Source organism: Aedes aegypti, chromosome 2, assembly GCF_002204515.2.
Source record: "Aedes aegypti strain LVP_AGWG chromosome 2, AaegL5.0 Primary Assembly, whole genome shotgun sequence".
Lineage (NCBI taxonomy): Eukaryota > Metazoa > Arthropoda > Insecta > Diptera > Culicidae > Aedes > Aedes aegypti.
Genome location: NC_035108.1, coordinates 135,612,917 through 135,635,215, shown reverse-complemented (window position 1 = coordinate 135,635,215; position 22,299 = coordinate 135,612,917). Strand labels below are relative to the sequence as shown.

General features: G+C 39.1%; 1 protein-coding gene across 15 annotated transcripts in view; it reads right to left on the bottom strand.

Annotated features, from left to right (window-relative positions):
• Positions 1-2,418: 2,418 nt before the first annotated feature.
• LOC5577718 (high affinity cAMP-specific and IBMX-insensitive 3',5'-cyclic phosphodiesterase 8) overlaps positions 2,419-22,299 on the bottom strand; it is a 730,891-nt gene continuing 711,010 nt past the window's right edge. For all 15 annotated transcript variants that reach the window (XM_021842486.1, XM_021842487.1, XM_021842485.1 and 12 more), the window contains 8 exons: positions 21,974-22,084; positions 21,735-21,904; positions 20,221-20,617; positions 19,947-20,154; positions 19,725-19,870; positions 3,675-3,897; positions 3,131-3,559; positions 2,419-2,894 (listed from right to left, as the gene is read on the bottom strand). In XM_021842486.1, the coding sequence (XP_021698178.1) occupies positions 2,734-2,894; positions 3,131-3,559; positions 3,675-3,897; positions 19,725-19,870; positions 19,947-20,154; positions 20,221-20,617; positions 21,735-21,904; positions 21,974-22,084 (1,845 nt within the window). In that variant the 3' untranslated portion in view covers positions 2,419-2,733. The remainder of the gene's footprint in view (positions 2,895-3,130; positions 3,560-3,674; positions 3,898-19,724; positions 19,871-19,946; positions 20,155-20,220; positions 20,618-21,734; positions 21,905-21,973; positions 22,085-22,299) is intronic.

The following is a 22,299-nucleotide window of genomic DNA, read 5'->3' as shown; positions in this document are numbered from 1 at the left end:
TATTTACATCCCACCATTGTAACGATTGAATGTGCAGTCATACATATTTTATAGATTAGAAATAGTAGCATGAAACGAGCTCACCAATTGATCCGTTATCCTTGACTGAGCAGCAACAATCCACTTTCGGCTTCACTCGTTGGCTCGGCTATAAAAAAGCACTCAGGAAAAAAAAAAATAAGCGCGCGACCCAAAAAGAATTAAAAAAAAAACTGTTCGGGCTTTCTTGACGCACTGCCCAGGAGCAAGCGTCAAGGTCGAAGGATCAAACAGAACTAATCGATCGCGGCACTTTTTCAGTTACTCCAACCGAACTCACCGATCACGCCACTTTTTCACTTACTAGACCAACGCGCGACATGTTTGATCCTGCCCTCGTCGCTCGCCCCGGCAAAAGCAAGTGTCAAGGTCGAAAGATCAAACAGAACTAACCAATCGCGGCACTTTTTCACTTTCTTCAACCGAACTCACCGATCACGCCACTTTTTCACTTACGAGACCGACGCGCGACATGTTTGATCCCGCCCTCGTCGCTCGCCCCGGGAAAAGCAAGTGTCAAGGTCGAAAGATCAAACAGAACTAACCGATCGCGGCACTATTTCACTTTCTTCAACCGAACTCACCGATCACTCCACTTTTTCACTTACGAGACCGACGCGCGACATGTTTGATCCCGCCCTCGTCGCTCGCCCCGGGAAAAGCAAGTGTCAAGGTCGAAAGATCAAACAGAACTCTGTGGTTGGGACCGTCAAGGTAGCCATGAAAAACAACCGTTACTATGGTTCTCTAATTCGATATCGAGATACGAAATATCGAGGCGCTTTACGAATGTCTCGACCAGACCTATGGAGATTGCCCAAAACACGACGTGAAAATTGTCATCGGTGACGCTAATGCACAGGTCGGATTAGAGGACTTCTTCCGTCCTATCGTTGGTACGGAGTGCCTTCAATCCGTTACCAACGACAACGGCCTATGCTTAGTGAACTTTGCTTCAGTGGCACCTACTTTGCACGCAAGAATATCCGTAAGCACACCTGGCGAAAGCCAAATGGCGAATTTTGCGATCAAATCAACCATGTTCTGGTAGACGACATTTTTCCGATGTTATCGATGTTAGAACTATCAGGGTTCTTAATATCGACTCGTAAGCAAAATTCGAGTGCGGTTATTAACCGTTTCGAGTTCTAGAAATCGACAATCGTTTCAATATCCAACGCCTGTCAGCAGATGGTGTAGCAGCGGACTACCGTCAGAAGCTTGACAAGCGGATTAGCGAAATCAACGAGAACATCAACCTCAGCGATCTGTGAGAGTCAGTCCACGGAGCGATGAGCACAGTACCGCGAGAAGTGATAAGTACTGCTCAACGAAGACCAAGGAATGGATGTTGCGATGAGGAATGCCAGAGAATGACGAACGTGAAAAACGTGGCTAGAAGCTGGATACTGGTGTCTGGTACTCGTCAGAGCACTATGGGCGGTTTCCATATAGACTGGCGGCCAAAAATGTGTTTGTCATCTCATGTTATATTTATGAGTTATGTGATACAAATTTGATATTTGTTTTCAATGAACAAGTTTTCAAGACCAACTTTTGAAAAGGGCTTATAGCGAATAAATGCGTTTATTTAATAATGATGCATATAGGCCAGTTATGCCATCAACGCTGTGAAAACGATTAAACTTAATAAAACTTACATAGTAATGAAGATATGAATCATTTGGCGATATTCAATTATCCCCTGAAATTATCTTTGGCTGATATTAAAGGAAAACAAGGCAAAAATATTGAAAAAAAGTCAAGGGGCCGTAACTGAAAAAAGTGCAAATATGTGCAGCTAAATTTATCACAATCTTTAGTTTACATCTTAGAATAACCTTGGAAATGAATTTTAGCCTGGGACAACTTAGGACAAAAAAGTATGAGATATGTAAAGTTTCGGTAAAAAATCGAATACTATATTTTTTTCGGTGTAGTCCCCAAGCTGGTTTTCGAGAGGGCCAATCAACGACGGATTAAATGTTTACCCTGCGTCAAAACCTAACTAAATACCGGGAGTACAATTGGCAGACTCATCATTTATGTCGGAATATGGCTTTCTGGCGAAGCTGATTAGACTGATTCGTGCAATGCTTGATGGATCGAAATCATGTGTGAGGGTGGTGGACGAAATTTCGTCATCGTTCGTAACCTTAGATGGATTCAAACAGGGTGACGCTCTTTCTAAAAAACGTGTTAAGATCGATTTTACTTTTGCACGCCACTGCAAGTAATTAAATGCATCTTTTATCAAACAGCAATTAAACCTATGCTCAACAAGCGCATTTTCGAAGGAATATTCATCTCTTTTAATTCAAGCTTACCCCATAAAGCTTGTATCTGATTTCGTTCAAAATAAATCTCAATACGTGAGTGTTCCTATTAGTATACCATCATAAGACATGTTTTAATTTTCTACCATAAAACAGCATCCACTGATCAACAACTATTTATTGATAATACAAAATGAGACTAAAACGACAACCGAGCCATCATACGTACAACGGACGATTGAAACTCGGACTCGTCCAAAAGTGCCTACCAAATATATTATATTTGCATCCACCCGGCTACGCGTACTTATTGTGCTCCTCCTCCTCCTCCTCTTCATCCTCAAACATGCCGTGACTTAAAACTGGAGTGAGAAGGTTTGCCAATCGAACAGGAGGGAGATATGTGGGGGCGGTCTTACTACAGCTCCTCTATCGAAGACGAACCGGTCGTCTCGCTGTTGAGCGTGAGCTGCTTCCGCTTGATGTCGCTCAGCGTGTTGATGCCTTGCTCCTCGAACAGTTTCCACTTTGAGTAGTTGTGCTCCATGTAACGGACAATTTCCGGCATTTCGATAAAACCTGAAAGATAATGAATATGTTGTGAAGTTATGCCTATCGGTATCTTAGGGGCCGTCCATATACCACGTGAACAACTTAAAGGGTAAAAATCCACGCTATTCCATGTAGAGGGGCATGGAGAGGAATAAAATATCCATTTAGGATGAAAAACCTTTGTCCATAGGGAGTAGGAAGGCATCCAAAAACTTGTTTTGTGTCCACGTAGTATATGCATGACCTTTTACACTTGTTCTTACTATTCCACGCATCCATCATATCGTGAATGATATATTCGATAAAACCGATCTGACTCTTGGATATGCTGCATGTTGTCCGATCGAACATTGGCATCACGATCGGTAGATTCCTGTGCTTTTCCTCGTCCGTCTGGGTGAAGTATTCCTCAGCTATTCGTCGGGCCCATTCAACGCAGAACTTGAGCGGTCGCGTGGGATTGCTCACGTCGGCGCACTTGATCAACATTCTTCTTATCAGGATCTGGTTATCGTCATTGTCGTGAGTGGTTTCCTTGCTATCCACATCTGTACCGAACACACTGACAAACTTGGCCAAATGTTCAAAATGACGGGTCATCTCCGTGGCCAGGATCATGTCGACGATGATCGACCGAGCCAGCTTGTACGATTCACGATCCAGGTGTTTGAAAATGTTGATCTTATCGTCAGCTGAAAATATCAAAACGGAAAATGTTAATTGTGTCATATTTTAATACAGAAAAAATAAAAAAAAAAACAAATTTTTAATAAATTGTACTAGTTGGAATTGTCCAACGAAACTTACCCATCGTCAACCGGAAGGTAGTGGCAGCGTGGTGCGATTCCAGCACACAGATATCATTGTACAGCAGTGCGAGCCTGTCGTCCGAGTTGCACAGGAAGGCCGAAGAACGGCCAGGGTGGTCAATGTCATGGGTAGCTGCGGCAATCAGGGCGGTGGCCTCGTCCATCCGGTCCATCACTTTCGTTTCACGGTTCGATAGCTGCTGCAGGTAGCAAGCCGTAGCCTGGAAACGGGAACAAAATACACGATTTAGTGCTTAATCCCAGCAATTTAATAGTTATTTATGCAACAAGTTGCAAAATGATGAGCGAACGGAGTGCTGAAAAAATCGAGTTTTGCAACGAGTTGCATACAACATTTTTTGCTATTACGAAAAACTCCGTTTAAGCTTGATCATTTCCAAAAGCACAAACAAACATTTCAACAGAAACCACGTGAGCATATAGTCACGCGTAGTATCATTTCAGTATTTCTCAATCGCGTAGGCTGCGACTTAGTAGTATCTACGAATGTCACAAAGTTTGTTGTCCATAGACCTACATTCCCTATTGGAGGACAGAACAGGTAAGACAACGCGTATAGTACTGGATTCTGCTGCAACCTCTACGAATTCTGGACGATCCGTTCTCACTTCCGCAGTTCGCTGGTAACGGATTTTTCTCGGTATCCTTGCGAGATACCCTGCATCGGATGTAGGGTGCATTAGTGCATGTCCGGATGCGAATTGAATGCACCACTGCCGAAGTTAGGTATCTCGCATAGATTTTGAGAAAATCCAACTTCGGCGAGAAACCGATTAAATGTTTTTATCGCGCCGACAATATCACCAGTCTTGTATCTGTATCACACATCAGCTATAGAATCAGATGCTATAGCAGAATAGACTGGGATATTTTGCTGACGCCTTCCAAACAGAACTGAAAAGTGCTACTTTTCAGCACCGAAAACAGTGCTGAAAAGTAGCACTTTTCAGCATTGTTTTTTTGGTAGGAAAAGTAGGCCATGATGTAGTGCAAATTATCAATGAAAAGTTGATTAGTTTGCAACGGAATCGCAAAAAGTTCTTTTCGTGGTTGCTCAAAGTTGCACAAAAGGCTATGGGCTGACAAAGGAATATTATTTCCAGGGAGTTTTTGTACATGAATTGAAATGACGAGATACAGTCACGGCCAAAACTAAGTACCCACTTGCTTGTAATCACGATAGAACTGTTATTCGGCTTCTTATAAATACTAATACGCCCCTCTTCCCCTAAGGAAAAAATGTTGTATTGCAATAAGAAAGGCGTTACCTCTGAAGCTTTTTTTAAGTCCATGTGTTGTTTATTACGTTGGTCTTGCTTTGAATGGAACTTTCTTTTGCCAGGTAGCTTCCAAAAATGGAAAAAGATTTTTTTCAATAACGGTACAAATTTTGAAATTTCAAAACAATCCGGGTAATATGCGCTTTCCGTAAAAAAAAAATACTACCGAGTTCTAAAAATGTCCCCAAACTAAGCCCAAAATGGTCCATTAGCGATCGTCTATTAGCGATAAAAAATTATAACGGCAAAGGAGATTGGACAAAAATATATGAAGTTTGGTCCCGGACCCGCAAACAGGTTCGTTTTCTGGTAGAAATCGGTCGATTTACATTTGGCTTGGGTCGTTTTATACTAAGGGCAACTTCACCGGTCACAGGGGTGAATAGCCGAACAAAATCTCAAAAAATCATGTTCTCCAATTCACTTATTAACCTTCCAGTCGTCGCGCGGTTTTCCACCGTCAGCACCACCACGCTGCTGTTGTGAACAAAAAGCGTGGTTTTTCCACAGTGTTGTACAAAATACAACAGCGCAACGACTGAAGTGTTAATATTTTTTAAAGAATTCAAAACCGTTGAGTAACCACTTCTCAAAATTTGAGAGTGATTTGTTTTGTTTTCGATTTTTGGCAGCATCGTAAGTGTGGAAAAGTCAGCAAAATTGGGCTGATTAAAATTCATCAACTATGGTTTCCCTAGCAAACTTGAAACAGCTGTATCTCAACGAAATCATAACCGATTTAAGCTTAATAGGTTTCATTTAAAAGCATTATCTTAAGCGCTTTATTTGACCATGATTACATAATTTTTAACATGTAATGTTGTTATTTGTAGCAAAACATGTTTTTTTTTACAATATTTCTCAAAAATTTTGATAAATTTTCAACATAGCGTACGTTTTATGTGAAGTGTTTCGTGAATATGAGTTACTCACTATGAACCAGCATATCATCCAGACGTGCAATAGTTTTTCTTGCCCTTCTTTGCCCCTAGAGGTGAAAATTCCATTTACATTTTCCATTATTATTTATCTATTCCGCCATGCAAATCTGCATCATGCATCAACTCGTTTAAAACTTTACTTAAATTTGTAAAAGGAAGTTGAATTTGCATCTGTTGTTCAGGTTTATGTACATATTTCTGCATCACAACACATTTTTGTGTGAAAATAGCCTTTTTATTCCATTGAATGAAAAAACTTAATATGGATAAACTTCACTAGAAAATTGAATTTTCAATTTGACAGTTTTTTTTTCCAACGGGATGATAACAGGTATCCAAAATAGATAATAGATAACTATTATCAAGCGATTTTTGACGTATTTGAGGTTTTGTGGTCTTATTTTAGGAACAGGCTGGTCCATTTTTGGTCGGATTTGGACCAAAATTCCAGCTGTTCCTAATCTGGTTTGACACGTGTTTGTTTATCAGTTCGGATTTTTCTATCCGAAACAAGTGAAGGTGCAAACATTGAAGTGATTTAATAAAGAAGGAGGGAAAGCAAAGGATGCCGAAAGGAAGCTAACGAAGCATTCGAGAAACGAAGGAAAGCCGTTTGGAATTCCAAAGGAAAGAGGAGAGTTTTTAAAATATGCCCCAGGAATTTCGTCCAGGAATTCCTTAGGAGATTTCCAACAGGAATTCCTTCGGGGATTTTTTCAGTGAATTTAACCGGGGATCTCCTCCAGGAATTTCGCTGGGGATTTGCACCAGAGTTTTTTTTCCAAGAATTCCTCCGGGGCTTTCCATCAAAAACTCCTCCGGTTATTTTCTCCAGGCATTCCTCACAGGTATTTCCAATAGCACTTCCTACGGTGATTGCATCTAGGAATTCTCCTTTGGATTTCGTTGAGAAATTCAATGAGAAATCCCTCCGAAGATTTTCTCAAGATATTCTATCTATTTTTCAGAGAATTTCCTCCAGGAATTCCGCTGGAGATTCATCCCGATATTTCAAGGTTTCCTTCGGCGATAGCCCTAAAGAATTCTTCCGGGGATTTTCTTCAGGAATTCTTCCATAAAATTGCTCTGGGGATTTACTCCAGAAATTCTTGCGGAGATTTATTCCAGGAATTCACTTGAAAAATTCTTTTTAGAAACTCCAACGTTTTGATCCAGGTATTCTTCCGGGGATCTCGTTCATAAATTCCTTTGGGAATTTCCTCCAGGAACTCCTACGGGGATTTCTTCCAGAAATTTCTCCGGAGATTTTTCCAAAGGATTCTTCCGGGGATTTTGTCCAGGAATTCTTCTGGGGATTTCATTAACAAGTTCCTCCAGGGATTTTTTCGGAGAATTTATCTGGAAATTTCCACCAAGATTTTTCCTGGGTATTTGCACCAAAAGATTTCCCACTCAAGAACTCATTCGTAGATTGTCTCCAGAAATTCCCCAGGAGATTCGTAATAGCAATTCCTCCGGGGATTGCTTCCAGAAATTCTTCCGGGGATTTCAACCAAGAATTCCTTCGGGTATTCCTGGGAAATATCCTCCGGATATTCCCGTACATTGCTCGGGGGATTTCCTCCCGAAAATCCTCCTGAGATTTTCTCCAGGAATTTCTCCAGAAATTGTGACGGAATTTTCCTCCTGAAATTTTTTCGAAGTATTCCTCCGGGGATTTTGTTCAGGAATTCTTCTTTTTCCTCCAGAAATTATTCCCGGGAAAATTCCTCCGGATATTCCCGGGAATTACTCATGGGATTTTCTCCCGAAAACCCTCCTGGGATTTTCTCCAAGAATTCATCTAAAAATTGCCCTTGAGTTTTCCTCTGGAAATTTTATCTAATAATTCCTCCGGGGATTTTCTCCAGGAAGTCCTCCCTGCATTTTCAGAGATTTTTTCCGGAGATTTCCTCCAGGAAGTTTTTGACGATACGCACCAGGAATTTCTCCGAAGATTTTGGGAATTCCTTCGGGGATATCCCCCAAGAACTACTCCGGGATATTCTCAACGAATTCCTCAGGGAATTTCCAAAGCAATTCCTCCGGATGTTTCCTCCAGGAATTCCTCCAGAAAATTTTCCGGAGATTTCCTTCAGAAATTTCAGAGTAACTTCGTTAATTCGTGCATTCCTCCAAGAATTTCTTCAGAGTTCCTCTAGAATCCTTCAGAAATGCTTTCAAAGCTCCTCCAGAAATTCCTCGCAATTTTTTCAAGAATTTCTTTGGATTTCCTAGAGAAACTTCCAGAAAGTTCATTCGGGATTTCCTCCTTTTTTTCGACGTTTCTCTAGAAAATATTCCGCAATTCCTAAAGCAAATCATTCGGTGATCCGCTAGGAAATCTTATGGTGGTCCTCTAAGAATTTCTTCAAGGTTCCTCATGGATTTTTTTTGTAGGAGTTCCTTCAGCAATTCCTTCAGATTTCCTACGATAATTCCTTTGCAGATCCACCGTGAATTCCTTCGGACTTCCGCCAAAAGAGTTGTAGCAGTACCATGAATTTGTGATTATAATTTGTAAATAAATAACATCAGTAGCAAATGTAATGAACTTCACCATTGAACTACCCCTTGAAATCGATCGCTCAGTTTGAGTGAATATTAGTATAGAACTCAATGAACTCACTGAGCTCACTTGCTCCACACCGCAGTCCATAAACTAAATGAGTTCCAACTAGCCTTCTGGCGCCAAACCTCAGCAGCCATACGAACTTTGTTGGAGCGACCATGTGACAATCTTCGGACATCGACCTATCGAGATCGTATTGAAGAATCGTTGACCCGGCCTTTCCTATTCATAATCTTCGGGAGGGCAGCTATTTGGAAGATCTATCTTGGGGAAAAGGGATGCTTTCACCCGACGAATTTGGAACGTTGGTGTGCGTGAAAGCGAAGTCTTGATTTACTTCGTTAATTTCGCGTAATATTCGGTGACGAAGACCTTCACATATCGCGCCTTATCTGAGGATCTTCAGACTTAGCTCGTTCACTTCGTTCAGGTCCACGGAAGAGGCGAGAACGGTCCGAATTTAGTTATCGCGCCGTGGTGTGTTCCGAAAGATTAGGTAGATTTGCTAGCAAAAAGTGCGTAGTAGTGCGTTTATTGCGGTTTAAGTGCGAGTGTAGACTTGCGGATAAAGCGATTTGTGGCACGTTGCGAGTCCGTCGCACCGCCCCCATATCGTTAGAGACCGTTTCCGACCCCGCTCTACTGCTGCGAAGGAAGTCCCGGCGGTTCACGTGGCCGGAGAGGGCAGCGTACGTTACTCCCGCGCCCTTGGCAGGGCGCCAAGCAACGAGGCCGGTTTCCACCGGCGAGGTTCTCAGCTCCGACGACGTTACGTCCGAGTGAGAAACAGCGAAGCTAAAAAGTTCCCCCACCGGATTCGATCCGGTGACCACCAGCGTGAGAGGCGAGGACTCTATCCACTAGACCACCGGTGGTGGTGATCGTTGGTGAGACGGCCGTACCCCGTCGTCGAAGACCACAATTCTACGTGGGATGCGCCGTTGAGAAGAAGAAGATCAACTAGCGAGAAGCATCAAGAGTCGAGCACCGGAGAGGAGACCGCGTGTAGCACACGTGGTACTAAGAGTTCCCAACAAACCGCCGATGCCCCCATGACAGTAGACAGCGTCCAAACTGTAAGTAGCATGCATGCTTTTTGATTCCCATGCGCATGGTGAGATTTGCCCCTAGCCTTAGCCAAATCAGCTAGTGTGGCCGCTGCAAATAGCCGTACCGTTTGGCCGCATGTGAGCGCCGGTAGCAGGCTTTAAGTTTTGATTTTAAGTCGCCCACCGAATGAATACCGCACCGCACAAGAGTACCGCACGAGTTGGAGATAATAGTTAGTTAGCGTAAGAGGGAATGAAATAAAATGAATTAGATAGGGGAATTGGGGGTAAAATGAACACCCTAAGCAATTTTCATGTTTTCTTGCTTATGAAGCTGTCAGATTTTTTTTTAAATAGCTTAGAATTGAAGAAGAATGTTTATGCAATGTAACAAGTTCAAATATTTTGATGGGAATAGAATTTTAACACCATTATTATAGTTTTAAAAATTCCTTTCCACAGAGTCAATGTTCTAAACATGTGGGTAAAATGTAACGGGGGTAATATGAACATATACTTGGGGGTAAATTGAACATACAATGGGGGTAATATGAACATATACTGGGGGTAAAATGAACACATGCTGGGGGTAAAATGAACATGCAGTGGGGGTAAAATGAACACCATTCAAATTGAACGGGTTGCGGCATGTTTCTAGGCATCTGGTACATGATCAATGCATATCTCACAGACATTCCGGAATCGATAAAACGTTTAGCTGCGACCATTTGGATGGTTGTCCATGTCTGTCTTTGTATGTTCTCCGGAAAACTCTCGGCATCTGAAATAAAATCCGATAGTATTCGCCCTGCCATGGTGTTCATATTACCCCCATATCGAGTGGTTCATTTTACCCCCAAAGAATCAACATAATCAAATAATTTGTTCTAAGAACTTAGTAGATAAAAAAACTTTCAATTTCCGTCTACCTACCATAAATACCTTAAAGATATGATGTGCTGCGTTGTTCAGTAGATTATTGATGATTTTAGTCATAAAAACCTTAAATTCCGAGAGTGAAAATTTACATCACATGAGAAAACAGAGAGGCGTACTTTGTTTTAATTTACTTCTCCAGCTTTTGACAGTTCTCGATCGTGCTATAGTTGTCGAAATAGTTTCTTAGTCTGAGAATTAAGGATGGTGCTAGGTTTTGCATAGATTTATAGCATAATTACCGTAAAACACAAACCTGTTCATTTTACCCCCCCCCCCCTGTTCATTTTACCCACAGTTCCCCTAGATAGGCCTATGAAAATTGTCGATAAAGAAGAATTGTAAATACAAATGTTGAAATGAATAGTTTAATGGACCAATGCACAAGTTCACTAATTTGCCGTTTGAGCAGTGCCGAACTCATTAGTTGCCATGGTCACGTAAATAACACGGCACCGCTCAAACGTCAAATAGAGAACTCGTGCATCGGTCTATAGGGCTCTGCATAAAAATCTATCTCTCTCTTTCACTCTGCCTTGAAATGTGTAAACAACAAGGCCAGTAAACGTCAAAATCCCATGCAAAATCATAACAGTGCAGAGGCCTATTGAGTTGAATAAAAGGGAGTTTGGGTTACACGATAGATCAACAGTTTTTGAACAGCATTTCGTATGAGAGAAATCTGAAATTTTCACACTACGGTCGTTTTTTTTTGTAGTCTCTTTTGGAGTATTTTCTGGGAAGGTTGGTCCTGAATCCAACCGAAGATTTTTCTCTCATCGAACGTGGGTTAATCGAAGTGTTTACTGGTGACGTCTGCCCGTGATGATACCCCTCGCGACAATTGTCTAGTTACCGGCAGAGTTCGCTTTTTCACACATAAATTTTCTGATTCGCAGGACTTCACAGTCGTGAGGCATCTTGTTTCCCTAGGTCAGCCAACTTCTTCCCGCCCAATAACTTTGGGAAAATCTTTAACCCTCCCCTGAAGGGTCTCAAAAGGTCGGGCAACCTCCAAAAAACGGTTAGTGGTCTCCAATCGGAGTGGCGCTTAAGCCACTTTAACTTACATCCGGGAAACTTGTAAGGGTGCTGGGTTACAGAGTTTCTCCAGGAATCTTTCAGTAATTCCTCAGAAATCCTCCAGAGTTCCACTAGGAATTCTTCTAGAGTTACTCTTGGAATTCCTCTCAAGAATTTCTCAAGAGTTTCTCCTTCAATTCCAACGGAGTTTTTTCTTAAGAACTCACTGGAATCCCTCCGGAGTTTCTTCAGAAATTGTTTTATTCCAGAAATTCCTTCGGAGTTCCTCCAGCAATTCCCCGGAAGTTCCACCGAGAAATGCTCCAATGTCCATCCATCAATTCTTCCGGAGTTCCTCACGTTATTCCTCTGAATTTGATCCAGCAATTCCACGGTAGTTCCTTTGGAGCTCTACCGAAAATTCCTTCTGGTTTCCTCCATAGTTTCTCCATGAATTTCACCAAAGCTCCTTAAGGAATTACCTTGGTGTTTCTCTCGATTCTTCTAAGGAGTTCCTCTACCGAAGTTCCTTCACCAAGGTTCCTCTTCTGATTCTTCCAAACTTCCTCTATGATTTATTTCAGACTAGTGGTCCCGGCAAACTTCGTATTGCCATCAAGTAGGCTGTTGGAAAACGTCAAAAAATCCCCCATACAAAATGACACCTTAGTCTTCTCCCGTTTTCCAGATTATTCCGGAGGCTTTTCCGAACTTATTCCTCGTACGAACACGTCGCATCCCTTGTGGAGGGTAACAGTGAAAAACTTGCGTCAATCCGTTGACCCGTTCTCAAGCCATTTCGTGACATACGAACACCACTCCATTTTTATTTATATAGATATCTTCCAGGAATTACTTCAGAGTTCGTTCAGAGCTCCACTAGTAATTCCCTCAGATTTCTACATGGTCCTCCAGCAATTCCTCGGAAGCTCCTCCAGTTATTCCTTCGGAGTTCCTGTAGGAATTGCTATGGAGAAGTCCCTCAGACTTCTTCTGGGAAGTACTCCTTCCAGGAATTCCTCTATACATTTCTTTGGGATTTTACAGCAGTTCTCCCGGACAAGTATCTAGAGCTCCACCGAGGATTCTTTCGGAGCTTTGCCGGAAATTCTTTTGGAGCTCCTGCGCGAATTGTATTAGAATGTCTCCGGGAATTGCTTTGAAGTTTATTCAGGAGTTTCTTCTTTTGCACATCACTGGTAGAACAATCTCGCTTGTCATACACAGCATTACCTAATTCACTTCTTTAAAACATTGACAAACTTTATGTTTTCAGTGTCACTCAATGAAAAAAGTAATCAAGTGCATCGAAATCCCTCAAATTATGCGAAATAACTTTTTTCCCCCACGACGGATATTTTTGACCACACACAAACTTTTTTTTTACTGCCGTGAATCGCAAGTCAGTCCCATTTGCATTTTCGTCAAAATTGAGTTGAGTTCAGTTTTCATCATATCATCCAATGTTCTTTCAGCTGCCCTAATGAGATAATAAGATTTGTTCGGAAAAAGTAGGAAAAAACAGCAAGTCAAATTGTTCCGTAATGAAAAGTAACCGCATATCAGTCGCACTTCTCTGCCCATAAAGGCATAACTGTCCCTTATGGAAATAGTAGGCAATGAGAAAACAGCGCTCAAATGTTTATAATTTTCTAGTAAATTTTTGAATGCAATATTCATTTAGCTCCACCCCACAGAATACTCAATTTGCTAATATTGATCATGAAAAAATATAAAGTTGAACATAATTCCAGTTTTGCTGTTGCTATTGGGGTTCAAAGTTCATATAGACACTGTTATGCCTTTATTTTTCAATATGGGACTGCACCAACTTCATATTTTTCCACAACATTTTCAAACAAAGTGTATAAATTTTCATATGCCTAGTGAAGTGCATTTAAATCATGAATGTTGCGATGAAAAAAGGTGTTAGTTCGAAAATCAATATGGGACAGTTATGCTTTTATAGGCAGTACAGATGTTCGCACCGTGTAACACAAAAATAAACCGTGTTTCGATCATTTTTATTTTTTTTCGGAAAGATTCATAGTGAAAACCAAATTGTGAATGTTTCATAAAGATGTGAACATGAACATGGAATTTTTTGAATACTTCAAAGTCCATTTTCTCAATGCCTACTTATTACACATGGTACTGGCTTGCGATTCATGGCAGTTTAGTGTTTCTATAATTTAGCAAAATTTTGCTCTTATTCATCTTAAGTGTATTTTTTTCTCAAATACATGTTGTTGTAGCTTTTGAAGACTGTTGGCTGTCGTTTTGAAATGATCTGAAATAACTTCAGGGTAATAGAGGTAATAAACTATAGAGCACGGCATAAAAATTAACAAGGCAGGCTCTTTAATACTGATGTAAATATCAAGCAAATGGGCGGTCACTGTATATGAAATGTATCACTGACTTTCTCTCTATACGCAGAGAAAAGGGTTGCACAAAGGTAATTTCGGAAAAATTATTTCTGGAATTGGGTTGGTACTTGTGGTGTAGTATACATGTCTATCTATAATGATAAGTGTTTTAGAATATGTAATATTCTAATTTATATAAATCAGTACTAATGATTATCATGATTAAAACAGCACTTATGAATATCACCACGCAATAAACATCATTTGCACATTAAGCCCAATTCAATATTTACTCTTTAGGCTGCGTTCTGTGATTGAACGAAACTTTTCTTGGAGAGTTATTTGAATTTGTGTAGACAGTTGATATGGAAGAATCCAACTGTCATATTAGAGAGGAAGAGCGAGAGCGAAGAGACAAAGAGACAGTCGGAAATCCGACCAAGCTGCGATCGCTCAGAGAAAGCTGAAATCAGTTATTCGGTTATTGTTAAGAGCAACGGACGTGTTGCAACGATTTGGTTGAGGATGTTTCACATCCTCAGCCAGATACGACATGGTGCAGCCGGTAGCTGAACCAGTGTGGTGTTTTTTGAAAAATAAGCAAATTATTTGGCAGATCAAAAGATGGAGTGAAAACTATATGTGGCTAGAACAAAGATTGGTCGAAACGGTCATAATATGAAGCAAGAGGAAAACGGATATGATACGATGCTAAAAAAATAGATGAGGCTAAAAAAAGAAAGAGGAATACGGATATGAGAAAAAGCCAAAAACAAATAGATGTGGCTAGAAAAAAAGAGAAAAAAAATACATATGGAGCTAAAAAATAGATGTAGCTAAAGAAAAAATAAGGTGAAAAACAGCTATAAAAAATAGATGTGGCTAAAATAAGAGGATAATGGAGACTAAAGAAGCTAAAAAAATAAATGTGGCTAAAAAAAATAAAAGGAATCGGACATGAGAAAATAGTTAAAAAAAAAAAATAAATGTACAGATATGGCTAGAAAAAAAAAATAATGAAAATGGATATTATACGACGCCAAAAAAAAAAGAGATCTGGCTAAAAGAATGAGCGAAGCAAGAATGATATAAAATCAAGAAAAAGAGATGGGATTAAACAAAAGAATGGGAGGAATGTAGAGCTGAAAAATCAAGAGACTGGAACAAATTGCAGTAACAAAAAAAAAATGAGTGATAAAGGAAGAGGATTGGAAAAATATATAGGAATAAATGAGCTATATTAGTGAATACTAGTAAAAAACGATTCTTCAAAAATTTGATTTAATAGAAAAGTGCTTAATACGAGAACCAATTAAGAAAAACAAGTCACAAAGAAATGCAAACTCGAATTTCATAATGAATAATAATAAAATACTTTTTTAAGTTTACTTTCAAAATTTGTAAAAATTGAGCGTTTTTACCATTCAACGGTAGATCTTGTGTGTAGTATATTAATATTTTGCACATACTGGTGCCATGAAATGAATTTGTTGGTTCGACAAAACCGGACGTATTTCATCAGTATGACAAACATTTAATTCCGATACTGATTCGAGTTGGATTTGGATTTTATATTAATTGAATTTGGAGTTGGACGATATTTGGATTGGATTAGAATTGGATTTGGATTGGATTGCATGAGTATTGGATTGGATTGGAATTGGATTTGGATTGGATTTAAATTGGATTTTGATTTGAATTGATTAGATTCGAATTGAATTTTAATTGAATTTGTGTTTGGATTGGATATAGATTGGATTTGGATTGGATTTTGATTTGATTGGGATTGGATTTTGACTGGATTTTGATTTGATTTGAATTGATTAGATTCGAATTGAATTTCGATTGAATTTGTGTTTGGATTAGATTTGGATTGGATTTAGATTGGATTTGGATTAGATTTGGATTGGATTTTGATTTGATTGGAATTGCTTAGATTTGACTTGAATTTTTATTGAATTTGTGTTTGGATTGGATTTGGATTAGATTTGGATATAGATTGGATTTGGATTGGATTTAGATTTGATTGGGATTGGATTTGGATTGGATTTTTTATTTGATTTGAATTGATTAGATTCGAATTGAATTTCGATTGAATTTGTGTTTGGATTGAATTTGGATTGAATTTAGATTGGATTAAGATTGGATTTGGATTAGATTGGGTTTGGATTTGGATTGCATTTATTGTATTTGGATTTGATTTCGATTTGATTTGGATTGGGTTTTGATTTGATTTGAATTGATTGGATTTGAATTGAATTTTGATTGAGTTTGTGTTTGGATTGGATTTAGATTGGATTTGCATTAGATTTGGATTGGATTTAGATTTGATTGTGATTGGATTTGGATTGGATTTATTGGATTTGTATTTGATTTGGATTGGATTTTGATTTGATTGGAATTGATTAGATTCGAATTGAATTTTGATTAAATTTTTGTTTGGATTGGAATGTGCTTGGTTTTAGATTTGGTTTGGATTGGATTTGGATTTTGATTAGATTTAGATTGGATTTGGATTTGATTTGGATTAAGATTGGATTTGGATTGGATATAGATTGGATTTTGATTTGATTGGAATTGCTTAGATTCGAATTGAATTTTGATTGAATTTGTGTTTGGATTGGATTTGGATTAGATTTGGATTGGAATAAGATTTGATTGGGATTGGATTTGGATTGGATTTCTTGGATTTGTATTTGATTTGGATTGGATTTTGAATTAATTTGAATTGATTAGATTAGAATTGAACTGCGATTGAATTTGTGTTTGGATTGGATTTGGATTAGACTTGGATTGGATTTTGATTGGATTTGGATGATTTGGATTGGATTTAGATTTGGTTGAAATTGATTAGATTCGAATTGAATTTTGATTGAGTTTGTGTTTGGATTGGATTTGGATTAGATTTGGATTGGATATAGATTGGATTTGGATTGGATTTAGATTTGATTGGGGTTGGATTTTGATTTGATTTGAATTGATTAGATTCTAATTGAATTTCGATGGAATTTGTGTTTGGATTGAATTTGGATTAGATTTGGATTGGATTTAGATTGGATTTGGATTAGATTTGGATTGGATTTAGATTTGATTGTGATTGAATTTGGATTGGATTTATTGGATTTGTATTTGATTTGGATTGGATTTTGATTTGATTGGAATTGATTAGATTCGAATTAAATTTTGATTAAATTTTTGTTTGGATTGGAATTGGATTTGATTTGGATTGGCTTTAGATTTGGTTTGGATTGGATTTGGATTTTGATTAGATTTAGATTGGATTTGGATTTTATTTGGATTAAGATTGGATTTGGATTGGATATAGATTGGATTTTGATTTGATTGGAATTGCTTAGATTCGAATTGAATTTTGATTGAATTTGTGTTTGGATTATATTAGATTTGGATTGGAATAAGATTTGATTGGGATTGGATTTGGATTGGATTTCTTGGATTTGTATTTGATTTGGATTGGATTTTGATTTAATTTGGATTGGATTTGGATTGGATTTTGAATTAATTTGAATTGATTAGATTAGAATTGAACTGCGATTGAATTTGTGTTTGGATTTGATTTGGATTAGATTTGGATTGGATTTTGATTGGATTTGGATAAGATTTGGATTGGATTTAGATTTGATTGAAATTGATTAGATTCGAATTGAACTTTGATTGAATTTCTGTTTGGATTGGATTTGGATTAGATTTGGATTGGATTTATTGGATTTGGATTTGATTTGGATTTGATTGGAATTGCATAGATTCGAATTGAATTTTGATTAAATTTTTGTTTGGATTGGAATTGGATTTGATTGGATTGGCTTTAGATTTGGTTTGGATTGGATTTGGGTTGGATTTTGATCAGATTTAGATTGGATTTGGATTTGATTTGGATTGGATTAAGATCGGATTTGGATTGGATATAGATTGGATTTCGATTTGATTGAAATTGCTTAGATTCGAATTGAATTTTGATTGAATTTGTGTTTGGATTGGATTTGGATTAGTTGAGAATGGATGACATTCTGCCTCGTTTATTGATTTGTTTCACAAGCTCACGAATTATCAAACTTGTCAGGAAAACCTCCATAAGAGAGTAGAGGTGAGAGGGATTGTGGTGTAGTATACATGTCTATCTATAATGATAAGTGTTTTAGAATATGTAATATTCTAATTTATATAAATCAGTACTAATGATTATCATGATTAAAACAGCACTTATGAATATCACCACGCAATAAACATCATTTGCACATTAAGCCCAATTCAATATTTACTCTTTAGGCTGCGTTCTGTGATTGAACGAAACTTTTCTTGGAGAGTTATTTGAATTTGTGTAGACAGTTGATATGGAAGAATCCAACTGTCATATTAGAGAGGAAGAGCGAGAGCGAAGAGACAAAGAGACAGTCGGAAATCCGACCAAGCTGCGATCGCTCAGAGAAAGCTGAAATCAGTTATTCGGTTATTGTTAAGAGCAACGGACGTGTTGCAACGATTTGGTTGAGGATGTTTCACATCCTCAGCCAGATACGACAGTACTCTTTTTGAAACCGTCGTGGATTTGCAATACGAAATGTTGACAAAAATGTGGAAAAGGAATTTCCCTCTCGAATCTATGCGAAGCAAAGATGATTTCCTCTGCTGTTTCCTTTTTGTGTCCGTCAGAAATAAGCATCATATTAATGGAAGGATGAAAGTGTGTGCGCTTGCTGTGCATGGTGTCAAGCACAAATAAATCCACTCGATCCGTCTACCATTCCTGAACAGGAAGGTTATTCAAAAGGATAAAGTTTTCCCCTTAGTCCTTGTTTCGTGACAATTTTATTAGACATGTTTAGAAAGAGATGCTTTCATATTGAAGCAGCCTAAAAGTTATTGCTCATAGTGAAGCGCTGCTTAAATTTGATTTGATTTGAAATGGGTTTTGGTCCCAAGAGTAATAAGTAATCACGTTACAATCAGAAGTAGATCTCCGTGTCATCTGGAGGTGATGGATCATTTTAATGGGTTTATTAGAATCTTCCATATCGACTCCAACTGTAATCAAGGCTTACATTTATACTCAATTGGACACATTTGGAGCTGACATGTTTTGTGACGGTCGACCTTTTTGAAAAGCTCCTTTTCAAGAATGTGGATTTACAATATAATGTGGTTGCTCTTCGTATGACCGTACCATGCGATCCTTTTACAATTGATACCCAACCGCCTCGACCCACGGAAGGGTCAATTTAAATTGTATGTTTGACAATCGTAATCCAAGTTGGTTGATTAGGAGATTTCACGGTGCTATTTCCAATTATGCTGAGCCTGGCTTTATAATTTTGTGACAAAATAATTGCACATATACCTAAAAAGAGAGTTGTAACCCCTGCAATAGACATAAATTGTATAGATTTGACAAGAGTATCGATGAAAATGCTAAACCTATTGATATCATAATCAAAAATATCGCTAATCGATCAAACAGTTGGGGTTTTCAAAAGATTTATACTTTAGTGGTGATTGTGAGGTTGTATAGCATAACGGGTATTTATTTAGACGATGTCTCAATGTTCACAAGATAAGGGTCGATAAGATCCCAAATTTTCATGCATAGTTTCTGCCTATCACATAACCTCCATCGCAGTACAGAATTGAACAAGTAACCCTCCATCTTTCATACATCCATTCATCAATCTATTGTTGGATCAGAATGGAAAGTCTTTAGCCAGTCCTAACATCATCATATAACATGCGGAACTGCCCTTTCTGAGAAATCCTATTACTCTTCAGGGGACTATCATCCAAGGACACAGATCACATACACACGCACCCTTATCGTCCGACATCCCGCCCATTTCCGTTCTCTTACCTGCATTACATCCGCCGCATGAGTACTGTTGTGATATGTATTGTCCGAGTGGTACTTCTTCTCTATCTCGATTAGCCACAGCTTGAATGTCACCTCATCGCAGCAAAAGGTGTTGTACACATCGAACCTCCGGAACAGCTCCAAACCTGTCAAGCAGACGGAAATGTAAATTGATTATGACGATGACTCTCGGTTTTAATTTATGGCCGCCGTTTTGCATACCCAAACACACCAGGGGACGCTTCTCCGTAAGCTCTTCCAGCTTAAATATTTCAAAGTCCCAGCTGAGTGCACTGTTGAGCAGCTCGGATAGTTGTGAAGATTCTCGGGTTTTGTTGAACACGATGCTACCGGTGGAGGGTCGACCACCACCCCGGATGATGGAATCATTCGAACTTCGGCGCGATGAAAGAATGTTGGTAGGACCTTGCTGTCGAATTATTAAGATTGAGATTGAGAGCTGGGAAACGGCAAACGGAAATTTATGGCACCCTACCGTGAGCAAAGCTCCTATCAGATCCGTCGCCACTGGGTCTTCGGTTCGGATTTCCTTCATTTGAGGACTGTAAAGTCCCTCCCGTTTGAGAAACTCCATCACCCTGTCCAGCAATTTGGATTCATCCGCGGAGCAGTTTTCCTGAACCTGAGCCAGCAAGCTTAGGACCTTGGTGATGGGGGCCTCCAGCGGAAGCTGGGACAACTTTGCTAAACTGGTACGCCGCAATCCGTCCGATGCTGTGGAACGCACATCAAAGCTACCGCGCCGGATGGAGTGTAACGATCCACGGGCCACCTCTTTGCCATGCGGTAGAGCTTGTAAGGCGTCACTGGCGAGGGCTGATAAGGTGGTACCGCTTGTTTGCTCCAAAATTAAAACTAGATGTGTGGGGTTTCTGGGACAAGAGATGTAAATTATTTGCGGTGAATGTTGGATAGAAATGAGATGGGTATAACTAATAGGGTGTCCCAAAAATCACTTTGTCAGAAAACTTGGGAGCTCAACGTCCCATGGATTAAGGATGTGAAACAAAAACTTTTGTATGAAGGAAACTCTGAGAATTTTTGAAACTAACGGGACTGTTAGCCGATTAATATTTAATACTTGGTTACTATTTTGCAAGTCTTTAAAAAGTCTATATTCTTAATCACGGTGTCATTATCTCGATTATTACCAAACATTCATGTACCTCGGATATTTCAATGAGAACTTCTAGCATTTGGATTAAGTTTTGTAATTCGCAAGTTAAAGAATATTCTGCCAGCGAAAATTTTCCCATACATAGACTTTTCTACAATTTAGTATAAAAAACAGTTCTTAATGTTGAAGAAATCCAATTTTCCCCGATAAAACATTTTCAAAATTGCAGGATGTGATTTGAGGTTCTTCCAATTTCGATAATAATCGAAATTTTGACGCTGTGCTAATGAAAGGTCTCTTAAGTATCTTAAAAACAAGAATGGTCTCTATATCCTGATGCACAATTCAAAAAACTCCAAATATAGCTTCATAGTGTCTAACGCGATTATTATCCATAATTTATTTTCATATTCAAGGAGAAATAATTTTTGGAGTTCTTCTAGTGATTTCTCCAGATCTCCTCCTTTCTGGCGTTACGTCCCAACTGGGACAAAGCCTGCTTCTCAGATTAGTGTTCTTATGAGCACTTCCACAGTTATTAACTGAGAGCTTTCTTTGCCGATTGACCATTTTTGCATGTGTATACGTGTGGCAGGTACGAAGATACTCTATGCACTATGGGAATCGAGAAAATTTCCTTTACGAAAAGATCTTCGACCAGTGGGATTCGAACCCACGACCCCTCAGCATGGTCATGCTGAATAGCTGCGCGTTTACCGCTACGGCTATCTGGGCCCCTGATTTCTCCAGATATTTCTTCTGAAATACTTTCAGGGACTTCTCCAGGCAGCGTTGCCATCCTCCCAGATTTCCCAAGTTTTCCGACAAAGTAAAATTTCGGGACACCCTAACAGATATATGTGCTCGCCTACCTTCCAATGCAGGACACAGGTACGGCTCGAACGTGAATGTGAAGGGTTTCTTGTGATTTTCGCCGGGTGCTGATGAAACCTTCGTAGTCCTTATGTCTAGTGGTGTGAGATAAAATGTTGCTAATATCAGCCGTCACCAAGTCGTTGAGAGATCTGCCTACGATTTCATCCTGTCGGAAAATATGGCATGCATTAACCGAATGAGAAAGCGGGACAAAACCTTTTGGTGAAAAACATACCAATTTCATATTCAAAACCTTTTCGCTCGCCCGGTTGGCATATTGTGCTCGCAATGAATCGTCCGTTATGATGACAGCCTCACGCGACCGGTGCAGTGCCGTGTATAGAGCCTGGAAAAAAATTAAGAGAGATGTTAATGTATGTGTTGAAGAGCATATTTTGAATGGAAATTGTTATATGGCTCACGTAGGATTAATGGAGTGTCATACTTTAAAGCTTGAAGTTTTGGCTGAACTATGCGGAAAGCACAGTCAAGTGCATAGATAGTGGAAAAAATTGCAATACACTTACGAAAAGTTTTTTTATTGTGTTTAGCGTTAATATT